Genomic DNA, 11830 nt, shown 5'->3' with positions numbered 1-11830 from the left:
TCCACCAGTAGCTATCAGTAAAATGCTACTTGGTTGCTAGCTAACAGTTTGTTTTACTTTCTTATTTCTTCCAGCTCGGTTTGTTTTTCTCCAAAGAAAAAAAGAGACATTTTAATTGAGTACTCTGATTCAACTTTTACTCATCAAGTATTTGTACATTGTTTTCCTGAATACTGCTTCTACGTGTGTGTGTGCGTGTGTTTTATAAGGAGGAAACTAGTTGAGCAACTCTATTTGCTTTCTCAAACATTAGCGAGGACCTGCCCTAACACACACACACACACACACACACACACACACACACACACACACACACCCTCCGATCACGCAGTTGGATAGAAAACACACACAGCAGTTAGTTTCCAACTGTTGAAGGAAGAAGACAGAAGAGAGCTGAAGAAAGACACAATGTAGAAACGTGAACAGGTAGACGGGTGAACAGGTAGACGGGTGAACAGGTAGACTGGTGAACAGGTAGACGGGTGAACAGGTTTGATCATCATGTCCATCAGTGTCCATCTGAAGAAGATCTCCAACCTGCCGGGACGATACGACAGAAAGATTGAACTCTGCTTCAGAGGTCAGTGACAAACACTCAACGGACTCTTTATATAAACTTCATATTAACTCTACGGCCTAAAGTATGTGGACTACCTTCACTTATAGTGTACTTTCGGTCTCTGGGTCGCTTTCATTGTTTGTTTTTGACAGCTTCAAAAGTAACTATGTACAGTTACTCAAGTATTGTGCTTTAGTACATTTAATTATTCTTTACATTACACTATGTGACATTTCAGAGGCAAATATTGTACTTTTTACTCCACTAAAGTTTTGTTTAATTACCTTAAATTACTTTATTTAATATTAGAGATACCACTTTATTCTCAAGCTACCCAGTACAAGATATGAGTACTACCATCAGATCCCTTTGAAGGTAGAAATACCACAAAAAACCACCTTCATTTTAAGAAAAACTCCTGCTTTCAAAAATAAGTATAAGCCTATTAGTATTAAGTAAGTACTTATTTTGTAGAATGTCTAATTTCAGATTGTTATAATATTATATACATGAGGGTATTATTGCTTATTGATACAATAATGAGTTAGTACTGTATATGTTTACTGTCCTCGCTGGTCAATGTGCAACTACTTTAAAATGTGCGTCACATTTTATACTAAAAATACATATATTTTGGAATATAATCCAGATGTTTCACTTCATTTATTGCCCGACTATATTATTTAGAGACTTAAATAAACCGACTGGCTTAAAGTGCGTGGCTCTAATGAGCGCACGTCTTTGTCGGTTTAATTTAATTTCCCCATAATGACCAAATAAAGAGTATATATTCAGGTGATGGTGGGGAAAATAAAAAGAAATAAAGCACTTAACTTTAATCTCCACAAGCTTATACGCACATTTTCTGCCTGATAACATTTTTAAGAAAAGCAAAGTATCTTTCACAATCCTTGATTAACAGATACGACGTCTAATATTTCATTAAAACCAGACACACAACAACACATATTAACACACAACAACACATATTAACCCAACGTCTTAAACAAACAAGCTCAACCTTCATAAATGAACACAATCATACATCATATTTGAGAATTACAGTTCCTCGGAGTACACCTGTCCATCAAGTGCAACGAGAATAATACGAATCTGGGCCAGCCAGTTGACACCAGCACTGTTGCCATGGTTACCTGTCTGTCTCTCTCCGTCTGTCCTCCAGGTTTCATCCATAAAACCAAAGCCCTGCAGTGTGAGAACGTGGCCATCTTCAACGAGGTCAGTAAACCCACGGCACGCGCAGGTGGACGCACGTTCAGAGCCAATCAGAACGCAGAACGATGATGTCACCGTTAGAAACCAGCCGCAATTCCCCTAGCGGCCACTGGCACAAGACTGGTGGTGTTGTGTGTACAGACGGTCGGTTCAGGTATAGAGGTATGAGACGAGGCTGAGATTTCCAATTATATGACCTCCTGTGTGTGTGTGTGTGTGTGTGTGTGTGTGTGTGTGTGTGTGTGTGTGTGTGTGTGTTACAGCAGGTAGCTGCAGGTGTTTGTCTGCTTCCATTGAAAGTATTTTAATAGAGCAGATAGGAAACTGTACCACTCCTACAGTACACACACACACACACACACACACACACACAACCGCTCCTTCAACACACCAACACACCTACAGAAGTGATTCTATTTTATTCTACTCTTCGGTGCCCCACAGGTCCCTGGAGAAAAATAAAAACACACACATTTCATCCTCTTGAATTTATTTTTTTTAGCAGGAATTACCACACGAGTGACTCTGTGGATGCAACGTCCGATTGATCCAGACTGAAAATCCATTCTTCTTCCTCAGAGGATGAATCCTGATGACTCCATATTAGCATTAGCAACAGAGGTCCGTGGGGATTGACTCTGACTTTGTCCCTTTTGTCTGCGTCATTGTTGTTAAACGAGACTACAGGAGATGAAAAGTGGAGGGAGTTCATCATTCAACCACACCGCGACGGCCGCTGAGGCTCATGGGAAATGTAGTGTCTGGAGCCGTGCGGATCAAAGTAAAACATTTCCCAATCAGAACAGAAGTGAACTTCTTAATTGGCGTGTGTGATTTAACAAAAGGGAGAACGTGTGTGTCGAACACAACGCCTCCTCCCACTGCGGCCCCACTAGTTGACTCAGATAATGTTCTTTAGAGTAACGTCCCTGTGAACGCAGAAGCTCTGTGCGGCCTCTGAGTAAGGCTTGTGTTTGTTCTTCAGGTGTGACCAGGTGTGTGTGTGTGTGTGTGTGTGTGCCGAAACCTACTGTAGCACATGGGGGGTTAATGGAAATATCCGGCGTCAAGACAGAAATAGTCTCGTCCTTCTTCCTCTCGTTTGAGTTTTAGTCAGTTCGTGCAGATATTGACGTAGCGGCCGTATCTCAACGTGTCGGCTGTCAATCACAGGGCTGGTGGTTCAATCCCCGCCTCCGAAGTGTCTCTGAGAATCAACTCTAAATTGATCCCGATGTGTGTGTGTTTTTACACGAGAGGGGGGAGGTCAGAGGTGGAGAATATGATCAACGAGGTCATTCACATCTGACACCAGAGGTCACGTGACCTCGCTCAGGTCACGTGACCGAAACACAAAACAGTTTGCATTTACTTGGTATTTTCTTTTCAGTTCATTTTTAGAACATAAACTAAGCAATTCTAAAAAGAAAGTAACCTGTGTGTGTTTGTTTGTGTGCGCGCAGAATTTCCGGTGGCCTCACTTTGGTAAAGTCATCAAAGATGAAGTTTTGTCCGTCAGCGTTTACAACAGCAGTAAAGTCTTCTCCAACAGGTAATGCACACACACACGCACACACAAACATTTGTTCTCATATCGGTCAAACAATTTATCATTGTGTGTGTGTGTGTGTGTGTGTGTGTGTGTGTGTGTAGACTGCTCGGTAAGCTGGTCGTCAGCCTCCAGCATGTTGTTACAGCGGGGAGGCTGGTGCTACGGGAACCTCTCACAGATGCCAACTACAGCCTGACTGATGTAAGGTCACACACACACACACACACACACACACACACACACACACACACACACACACACACACGACTTGTCGTTGGTTGACATCTGTCGGGGTTTCTTCTTTTCTCTCTGTAGATTTATATCGAGTTGGACATTCGATACCATCCAGTCGAGGGAGCAGCAGGAAGCTGGGAGGGACGCGACTTCCTTAAAGTCGAACACGAGGACGAGGACGAGTAAGACTTCAAACCCCCGAGCGCGCAAAGCTATGAACAGACGCCGCTGGATCACTTTGAGACTGGAAAAAAACAAGTTCTGAAGTTATGAGGAACGTCTTTTTTTATGACTTGTGGACGTTTCTCTTCTCACAGTGTGGCGTGAGAGTTTATTCTACTGGGACGTGTTTGTATTGTGACACTGTTTGTTTATTTGAAGGTTAATCAGTCAGACATTTTTTTTATTTTTTTGTTATTTACCCAGAATTCATGGCAAGTTAGTTTTACTTAAGAAGAACTAGACAAATTCATTCTGACGTCCATTTAGTTCCCGTAGTCAAAGTCTTTCCAAACTTGTATCAAAAGCACGGGGAACTAGAAACTGTTCACCAAGCTGTGAGGAGAAAAAAAAATAAACATTTTTAAAAAAGTTTTAGAATATGAGCGTCGGCCATCCAGATCTGACCGGACTGATCACATGATTCTTTTCTCCTCCTTCATCCTCAGATCAGCTCTGGTCTACAAGAATGAAGCATTTAAAGACCCTGAAAGGTGAGAATTCGTTCTCCTCATCCTCCTCTCCAATAAAGTGCACGCAGTATTAATCTCTCTCTCTCTCTCTCGCTCTCTCTCTCTCTCTCTCTCTCTCTCTCTCTCTTCCTCCCTTCAGTCAGCCGACTGCCGGTCGCTCAGGTCAGCTGGAGAAAGAGGTTCGGCTTTTCGGGCGGAGCCTGGTCCGGACTGGGGATGAAGACGACGACGACGACGACGACGACGAAGATGACATCATGGACTACGAGGCGTCCGACATCATCTTCACTCCTCTGCTGAGGTCGGGTAACTTCACTGTCCGTCTACCTGAGTTCTGCAAACTCACGGTCCGCTGTCAACAGTGTGTGTGTGTGTGTGTGTGTGTGTGTAGTCGTCAGAGGCCGTTGTGCAGAAGCGTTGCCGCGGCGATGCCCAGAGTCCAAAGCTTCCAGGTGAGTCCATCCGGGTTTTTTGGTTGTTTTTTTTGAGGTGTCTATGCTGGTCCCCGTTACCGCGGCAACGGGCTAATCAAGGCAGCCCGCACATCCTCGAGCCCCCCCCTGGAAGGCTCCTGAAACTCATTAAAGTGACTATAATCTATATCTTCATTCATCTTCACGTGAGAGGGTGAACCTTTCCTCGCCTTAACAGAGCTTTAAAGGGAGAGTCAGCTCGACCTCTTAAACCCAGAGAGGCTTCTGGGTAAATGATGATCGGCGGTGTTTTGAATGATAAAAAATAGGTAAACAAAGAGAACGGCTCATGTTTGTTCAGCCTGGTGTATTAAATGTACACAGAAACATTAACATTAAGCATTTAAGATGGTACATAAAAACACATTGAATCAAAGCAGACACGATCACACACACGCTCGTTTATTTCTTTACGAAGCGGTTCAGACATAAACAACTAAATGGGTTATTTGACAAAATTCCTCTCGTCTCGGAAGGCAAGAGGCGTGGAAGACGTTCAAATCAGGGAGTAGAAAAATATAAAATAAACACCCACAATTGTACCGAACGTGCTACGAGGTTGTCATGGTAACGTGCTATGTCGCAGCTCGAGAGCTGTCCCGTTCCTATTTTTACCGTTTCAAGCTGTTGCAGCCTCTCGCACTCCACCCAGAGATTTACTCAGTTAGGACCCTGCTGGTTCAGGGTTTAGGGCCTTAGGGGGTGGACCTCTGGCCCCAGAGACTAGCCGGTGAACAAAGTGGAACATTTAGCAGCTAAAAAGAGAGATATTTATCTCTGAGAAAGCGCTTTACTTCCTGCCTGAGAATATGGACGTAACTCTGGGTTCAGACCATTGCACGCTTTTACATGAATATTTAAAATGCGTCCCAGTTTCTTTCCTGTTGCAAGTGGAGATGGTTAGCAGACCGACCTCACAGCCATTCTGTGTGTGTGTGTGTGTGTGTGTTGTGTGTGTGCAGTTGAACGTGAACATCCTGGAGGCCCAGAGGCTGGTTGGAGTGAACATCAACCCTGCAGTTTTCATCAGAGTGGGGCTTCAGAAAAAACACACCGCCACGCAGAAATCCACCAACTGCCCTTTCTACAACGAGGTACTGCAGAGAGGTGACAGTACAGGAGAGCACATATGGAATATACAGTACTTTACGAGAGGGGTCGAGGTGTCTGTCACAAAAAAAGGTTTTAGAACATGACGATGGAAGAATATGACTGTCACTCCAACTCCTTCTAGTATCTTCTCTCCCTCTGAAGACAACTACAGCCTCTGAACGACCTCCTCTTCTCTTTCAGAACTTCCAGTTTGAGTTTCAGGAGGCTCCACAGATCTTCTTTGATAAAGTCATCGAGATACAGGTCGGTTCTACCGTTTTGTTTTTCTTCCCATTTCTCCGTTTCTGCAGCTGTCGCCGTGGTGACCGCCTGTAAATGTCGCCTCCTCTCAGGTGTTCCACCGGCGGCTTCTGGCCTTCATGATGACCCACATCGGAACCTTTAAGATTGACATCTCCACCGTGTACAACCAGCCAGGTACCAGAACGGCTCACACCGCAGCACTGATCCAGACCGCTCACTGAGTACTCGCTGACCTCTGACCCCTCTACGATCTCTCCAGACCACCGATTCTACCAGAAGTGGGCTCCTCTCACCGACCCGGCGGACACCAGGTCGGGGAACAAGGGTTACGTCAAGGCCAGCCTTTCTGTGCTCGTGAAAGGAGACTCTCTGAGTCACAGTCTGCCATCGCGCTCCTTGTCTGGAGCCAGCGAGGACATCGAAAAGTCAGTAAAGACACATCTTGCATCATATAATAATAATAATATACATATTTATATATATGGTGTAATTTGGTCGGTTCGCATTGAAAGCCTTTTTGGATCAACTACAGTTTTTGGATGCGTTGCAATAATCTCTATAATGATAAACAGAAGTCTGGAAGAGATAAAATAGTTGAATCTGAAGTTGCAGAGAAAAGGAGTCTTCTGATCTCTTAAAGCTGTCTGTGAGCCTTAAAAGACGTCAATCATCATTACTTTGATCACATAAAATAACAAATAAAGGTTTTGAATGGGCGTGGCCAGGTGAACATAGTTGGGGCCTCGACAGACATCAGGTGGGGGCCACCATTGACCTTCCACCCACAGGAGTAACTCAATCGGGTAACATTGAGGCGTCGGGTTCTGACGCTGTGTTGGTTCTTGCAGGAACCTGCTGCTTCCTCGCGGGATGGCTTCCGAGCGTCCGTGGGCTCGATTCCGGGTCCGGATCTACCAGGCCGAGGGTCTGCCCACCATGGAGGCGGGGCTGATGGCCAAGATGTCAAAGGCCACTGACCGGACGATCTTCATCGACCCCTACGTACACGTGACCTTTGCTGGACAGCAGGTACTCAGCCAGTACCCAGAAACCTTTGAGGAACTTGGAAACTAAATCTAGTTCCTGCACTATATTTCCATGACTACCAAAACATTCTGGGGGGGGGGGGGGAGACTTTCGGATTGGACCTTGCAGAGCTGGACTTACCTGATGGTAAGGGTGGAAGAAGGACTCAGATCCATTACTTCAGCAAAAGTACCAAGAAATACTTAATTATAAGTAAACGTTCTGCATCCAGAATCCTCAAAGTACATAAGTATTAACAACAACATAGTTTAGGTTTAGTATGGAAAACGCTAATTGTCTAATCATTCTGTGTGTGTCTGTGTGTGTGTGTGGGTTTGTGTGTGTTTGTGTGTCTGTGTGTCTGTGTGTGTTTGTGTGTCTGTGTGTTTGTGTGTTTGTGTGTCTGTGTGTTTGTGTGTCTGTGTGTTTGTGTGTCTGTGTGTCTGTGTGTGTCTGTGTGTGTCTGTGTGTGTCTGTGTGTGTCTGTGTGTTTGTGTGTCTGTGTGTGTTTGTGTGTCTGTGTGTGTTTGTGTGTCTGTGTGTCTATGTGTCTGTGTGTCTGTGTGTTTGTGTGTCTGTGTGTGTTTGTGTGTCTGTGTGTCTGTGTGTCTGTGTGTTTGTGTGTCTGTGTGTGTTTGTGTGTCTGTGTGTCTATGTGTCTGTGTGTCTGTGTGTGTTTGTGTGTCTGTGTGTCTATGTGTTTGTGTGTCTGTGTGTCTATGTGTCTGTGTGTCTGTGGGTTTGTGTGTCTGTGTGTTTGTGTGTCTGTGTGTGTCTGTGTCTGTGTGTGTTTGTGTGTCTGTGTGTTTGTGTGTGTCTGTGTGTCTGTGTGTTTGTGTGTCTGTGTGTTTGTGTGTCTGTGTGTGTCTGTGTCTGTGTGTGTTTGTGTGTCTGTGTGTTTGCGTGTCTGTGTGTGTTTGTGTGTCTGTGTGTTTGTGTGTTTGTGTGTCTGTGTCTGCAGGGGGAGACGTCGGTCGCCAGCGCCACCAACTGTCCAATCTGGAACGAGGAAATCGCCTTCATCGAGCAGTTCCCTCCTCTGGCTCAGCGAATCAGAGTCCAGGTCCGCGACGATGCCAAGATGGGAGACATCGCCCTGGCAACGCACTTCCTGGACCTGCAGCAGATCTCCGACCCCACCAGGAACGGTACGAACCAAAGTTTATACGCAAGCTTTTAAAAAACACTTCAATGACAACAAGACGGGCCTTTGTTTCAAATGTTCCTGTTTTTAAGTACATTTCATCATATTTATGTAACGAGGCTTCTGTTTTTGTTTGTATTTGCTCTTAATGCTGGCTACTGTTTTCTGCTCAGTTACTTAACACATCAACAAGCCTTTTAGTGTCTCAAAGGGCGTAAGGTTCCTCCTTGGAACATCTGAAGGAAGAGTTTAATTAACAATCGATTAACAAGAGTCGGTAGAATCAACCGTAATCAGTGAGGGAGGAGAGTGTGTAAAATAGTAAGATATTTACTTGTTTGTGTCGGGCTCCGTTACCTGAATGCCAGCTTTTTCTTTCGGGAAATTCCGGTAACGGGGAACTATCTGTCTTGCCTGCAGGGTTCAACCCCACCTTTGGACCAGGTTGGGTAAATCTGTACGGTTCTCCTAAGAACTCGACCCTCGGAGACGTTCACCAGGTAAACCGGACGTGGCCGAATCAAACCTGACGTTTAAAGCAATAAATACACTAATACTCCTATTTATTGTAGTCCCGCCCCTTTTCAAGCCACCACCTACTCATACAATGTCTGCAGCATTAGAACAAACTGAACCAAAGGGCTCCAGACTGAACTGGACCTCTCACTTCCCCAGGCCATGAACCAGGGTCTGGGCGAAGGAATCTTCTTCCGCGGTCGGATCCTCCTCGCTCTCTGCGTGGAGGTTTACTCCTCGCCCGTTGACGCCACCCCAGAAACGAGCTCTGCCGCCTCAGGAAGGGTACGTGTTCATCATTTACCTTGGAAAACCTATGTGACCCTTAATAGTGCCCACCTGGTTTCAGCTCCTCGTTGAAGCTCAGGTAACCTCACTGACTCTTGTGTGACCTCCTTTAATCGTGTGTCTTTGAAGATGAAGGGAGCGCTGGGGAAGCTGAACCTGAAGAAGAAGAGGAGCAGCAAGAAGGGGAAGAGCAAGGAAGGTCAGTCTCCTGAGGAGAAGCAGGAGGAACGACTGTAAAGGGAAGGGGGCGTGGCTTCCAATCGTCACCTGAGAACGTCGGTGACACGGAGAGGAGAATTAAATGATTTGATGTTTAAGTTCAAGGACCTTGATGGATATCAGTGTCCGGTACCGAGACCAGGACATGTTTAGTTTAGCTTAGCTCAACGTCACCTTCTTAAAAAATAATGGCCCAAGTCATTGCGGCCAGCATCGCAACGAGATGATTTAGGCAAATAAACAACGACGGCAACTCCTAAATACGTCTGATCTCATTTAGAAACTCAGAACGAAGAGTTTCCAAATGAGTTTTGTTCTAACTTCAATTTAAACAGTTGCTTTTACAATGATTTGTCTCAAAGTGATGTGTCAGCTCCTAAAGAAGAGCAGAGCAACTGAACCCTGTGAGCTCAGACACTCAGTGTGGATCCTATCATTACACGAGTCGCCGCCCCACATGTATTTGTTGTTTATTCATTGGGTTTGTTTACTTGTCGTTGCCGTAGCATCTACCAGCGCATTGGTCGACGACTCTGGGGAGACGGTTGAGGTACCAGAGGCTGTTACCGTGGAGATTCAGGAGCTCCACCCCCTCCCTGAGGTCAGTGCTGCCAGCCAAGAAACTCCATTGCAACATCCAGCGTGCAGCGGCATTTGATCTAATTCAATTTCTTTTTGCCTGTGAACAAATATTTTCCACTTTCACCTCTCTCAACGTATAACTGAACATTAGTAGTATTATAGACAAGATGCACTTTTAAAACTACTCATTACCTGCTCAAGAGAAGGAAACCAAAGAGGACCCAGAACAAGAGGACAAAGGTCACTGCAGCTCTCAAGATTCGGTTCTTTTTTTTCGTCCTCAGGGTTTCGTTGGACAACAGGAGGACTTTGTGTTGTTCGCGTCTCTGTTTGAAGTCACTATGATGGACCCGTCTGTAGGAACCAAACCGTTGACCTTTGAACTCTCCATAGGTAAACAGTTTATTCCTGGATATCAGGTCAGAAAATACTGCTCCGTCACGATTTCCCAGAATCCAAAGTAATATTCTTCAAACGCTGGACCGACCATGCACATAAAGATATTACAATTACGATAACATACCTTCGCGCTCCATCAGCTGTTTTTGTTTCTGGCAGGGAATTATGGGAAGGCCGTTGGGGTTGAGAGCGCCAAGACGATCCAGAGCAAGGAGGAGCTAAGGAAGAGCAGGGAGGAGATGAGGATGAGCTGGGAGGATCTGAGGATGAACGTGGAGGAGCTGAGGAGGAGCAGGGAGGAGCTAAACGAGGAGGTGCAGAGTCTGCTGGAGACCGAGGAGGAGCTGGACAGACAGGAGGTGCTGGGTCCCGAACCCGAGTCCAGATCTGTGTCTGCTCCCATCAGACCCCAGCCCACCGAGTACGACAAGTATGTAACCAGTGCACCCACGACGCCGCCGCCGTGTATGAAGCACGGTGTAGGACATGTTCTGTCCATTCAAGCTTTTTGACCTTTTTTAATAATGTATAGTTTGTTTTAGTGGGAAATATGAATTAAGGAAAGATTGTTATATTGAAAATCTAAATTGTCGTTGTCCTTGACACCTTTTGTACTTTGTTACACGTGCACAGGACTTAATAAACGTCTAAACATTTAAATAATGTACCACACAATCCTTCCATCAAATTAGAGACACCCTTCACTCAAACCACATCATCCAGCTACATGTGGATGATCTTAAGTCTAAAACAAAATCTGCATTAGAGTCTATTGAGCACAGCCAGACGATGCTACGCTATGATTGGCCGGTCTGTGTTCGAGGGCGGGACTTAACGTAGGGTCAATTGGCTGACCAGTACCTTGCATGTGTGTGCACTGCCACTACGTATAAATGTCGTCCTTTCTCATGACGAGGCGGCAACAACTACCTGTCTGTTTCTCTCTACCTGTCTACCTGCCTGTCTGTCTTTCAGGTCGTTCCAGTGTCTTCTCCTCCAGCCTCCCTCCGACAGACAGAAGCCGTGTCTGTTTGTCTGGTGTCAGTTTGAAAATCACAACTTTCGTCTCTACCAGTCGAACTGGCTCCACAAGACGGCCGACAGGCTGGTGGGGGATCTGTGACGCACTTCTTCTTTTTTTTTTTTTACCCGATAACCCGAGCGCCACGTTTCATCCTCTCCTCCCTCTGCTCTTTTCAGGAGTTCGGTCTCGAGGAGGTGGAGCGTCTCTCGAGGAGGCCGAGGAGTAACGCGAAGGAGCGTTTGGTGGACGTGCTGCTTGAGCTGGTGGCCGCCTGCAAGTCAGTCTCCTCCCACTGAACATTTTATAAGAATGTATTTCATTTGACGTGGTTTTGATTTGATTCGGCCCGTCTGTCTGCCTCTCCTGTCTGTCTCTCTGCAGACAGTTTAGTGTTTTCGCGGACAGGAGGTCTGCTTCTCGTCCCAACAACCTGGACAGATGCAGGAAGGAGTTCATCAAGAAGAATTTGGTGAGTCACCGCTCACCTGTCTCCCTCTACCCGTCCGCCTGTCTTCCTGTCTGTCTGTCTG

At 45.7% G+C, this 11830-nt stretch overlaps 1 protein-coding gene across 1 annotated transcript in view; it reads left to right on the top strand.

Annotated features, from left to right (window-relative positions):
- The first annotated feature begins 400 nt into the window (after positions 1 to 400).
- Positions 401 to 11830, top strand: part of fer1l4 (fer-1 like family member 4) — a 25853-nt gene continuing 14423 nt past the window's right edge. Inside the window, exons 1-23 of the mRNA XM_034533755.1 lie at positions 401 to 580; positions 1743 to 1798; positions 3259 to 3347; positions 3449 to 3548; positions 3663 to 3763; positions 4250 to 4294; positions 4413 to 4574; positions 4665 to 4725; positions 5709 to 5840; positions 6040 to 6102; positions 6192 to 6276; positions 6362 to 6527; positions 6951 to 7131; positions 8090 to 8276; positions 8693 to 8772; positions 8948 to 9073; positions 9206 to 9275; positions 9802 to 9896; positions 10162 to 10270; positions 10436 to 10706; positions 11252 to 11384; positions 11477 to 11577; positions 11682 to 11769. Coding sequence (XP_034389646.1) covers positions 502 to 580; positions 1743 to 1798; positions 3259 to 3347; positions 3449 to 3548; positions 3663 to 3763; positions 4250 to 4294; positions 4413 to 4574; positions 4665 to 4725; positions 5709 to 5840; positions 6040 to 6102; positions 6192 to 6276; positions 6362 to 6527; positions 6951 to 7131; positions 8090 to 8276; positions 8693 to 8772; positions 8948 to 9073; positions 9206 to 9275; positions 9802 to 9896; positions 10162 to 10270; positions 10436 to 10706; positions 11252 to 11384; positions 11477 to 11577; positions 11682 to 11769 — 2580 coding nt within the window. The 5' untranslated portion in view covers positions 401 to 501. The remainder of the gene's footprint in view (positions 581 to 1742; positions 1799 to 3258; positions 3348 to 3448; positions 3549 to 3662; positions 3764 to 4249; positions 4295 to 4412; positions 4575 to 4664; positions 4726 to 5708; positions 5841 to 6039; positions 6103 to 6191; positions 6277 to 6361; positions 6528 to 6950; positions 7132 to 8089; positions 8277 to 8692; positions 8773 to 8947; positions 9074 to 9205; positions 9276 to 9801; positions 9897 to 10161; positions 10271 to 10435; positions 10707 to 11251; positions 11385 to 11476; positions 11578 to 11681; positions 11770 to 11830) is intronic.

The sequence above is a fragment of the Cyclopterus lumpus genome, chromosome 5 (assembly GCF_009769545.1).
Source record: "Cyclopterus lumpus isolate fCycLum1 chromosome 5, fCycLum1.pri, whole genome shotgun sequence".
NCBI classification, from domain to species: Eukaryota; Metazoa; Chordata; class Actinopteri; order Perciformes; family Cyclopteridae; genus Cyclopterus; species Cyclopterus lumpus.
The sequence above is the reverse complement of the archived record's forward strand: the minus strand, read 5'-3'. Positions and strand labels throughout refer to the sequence as shown.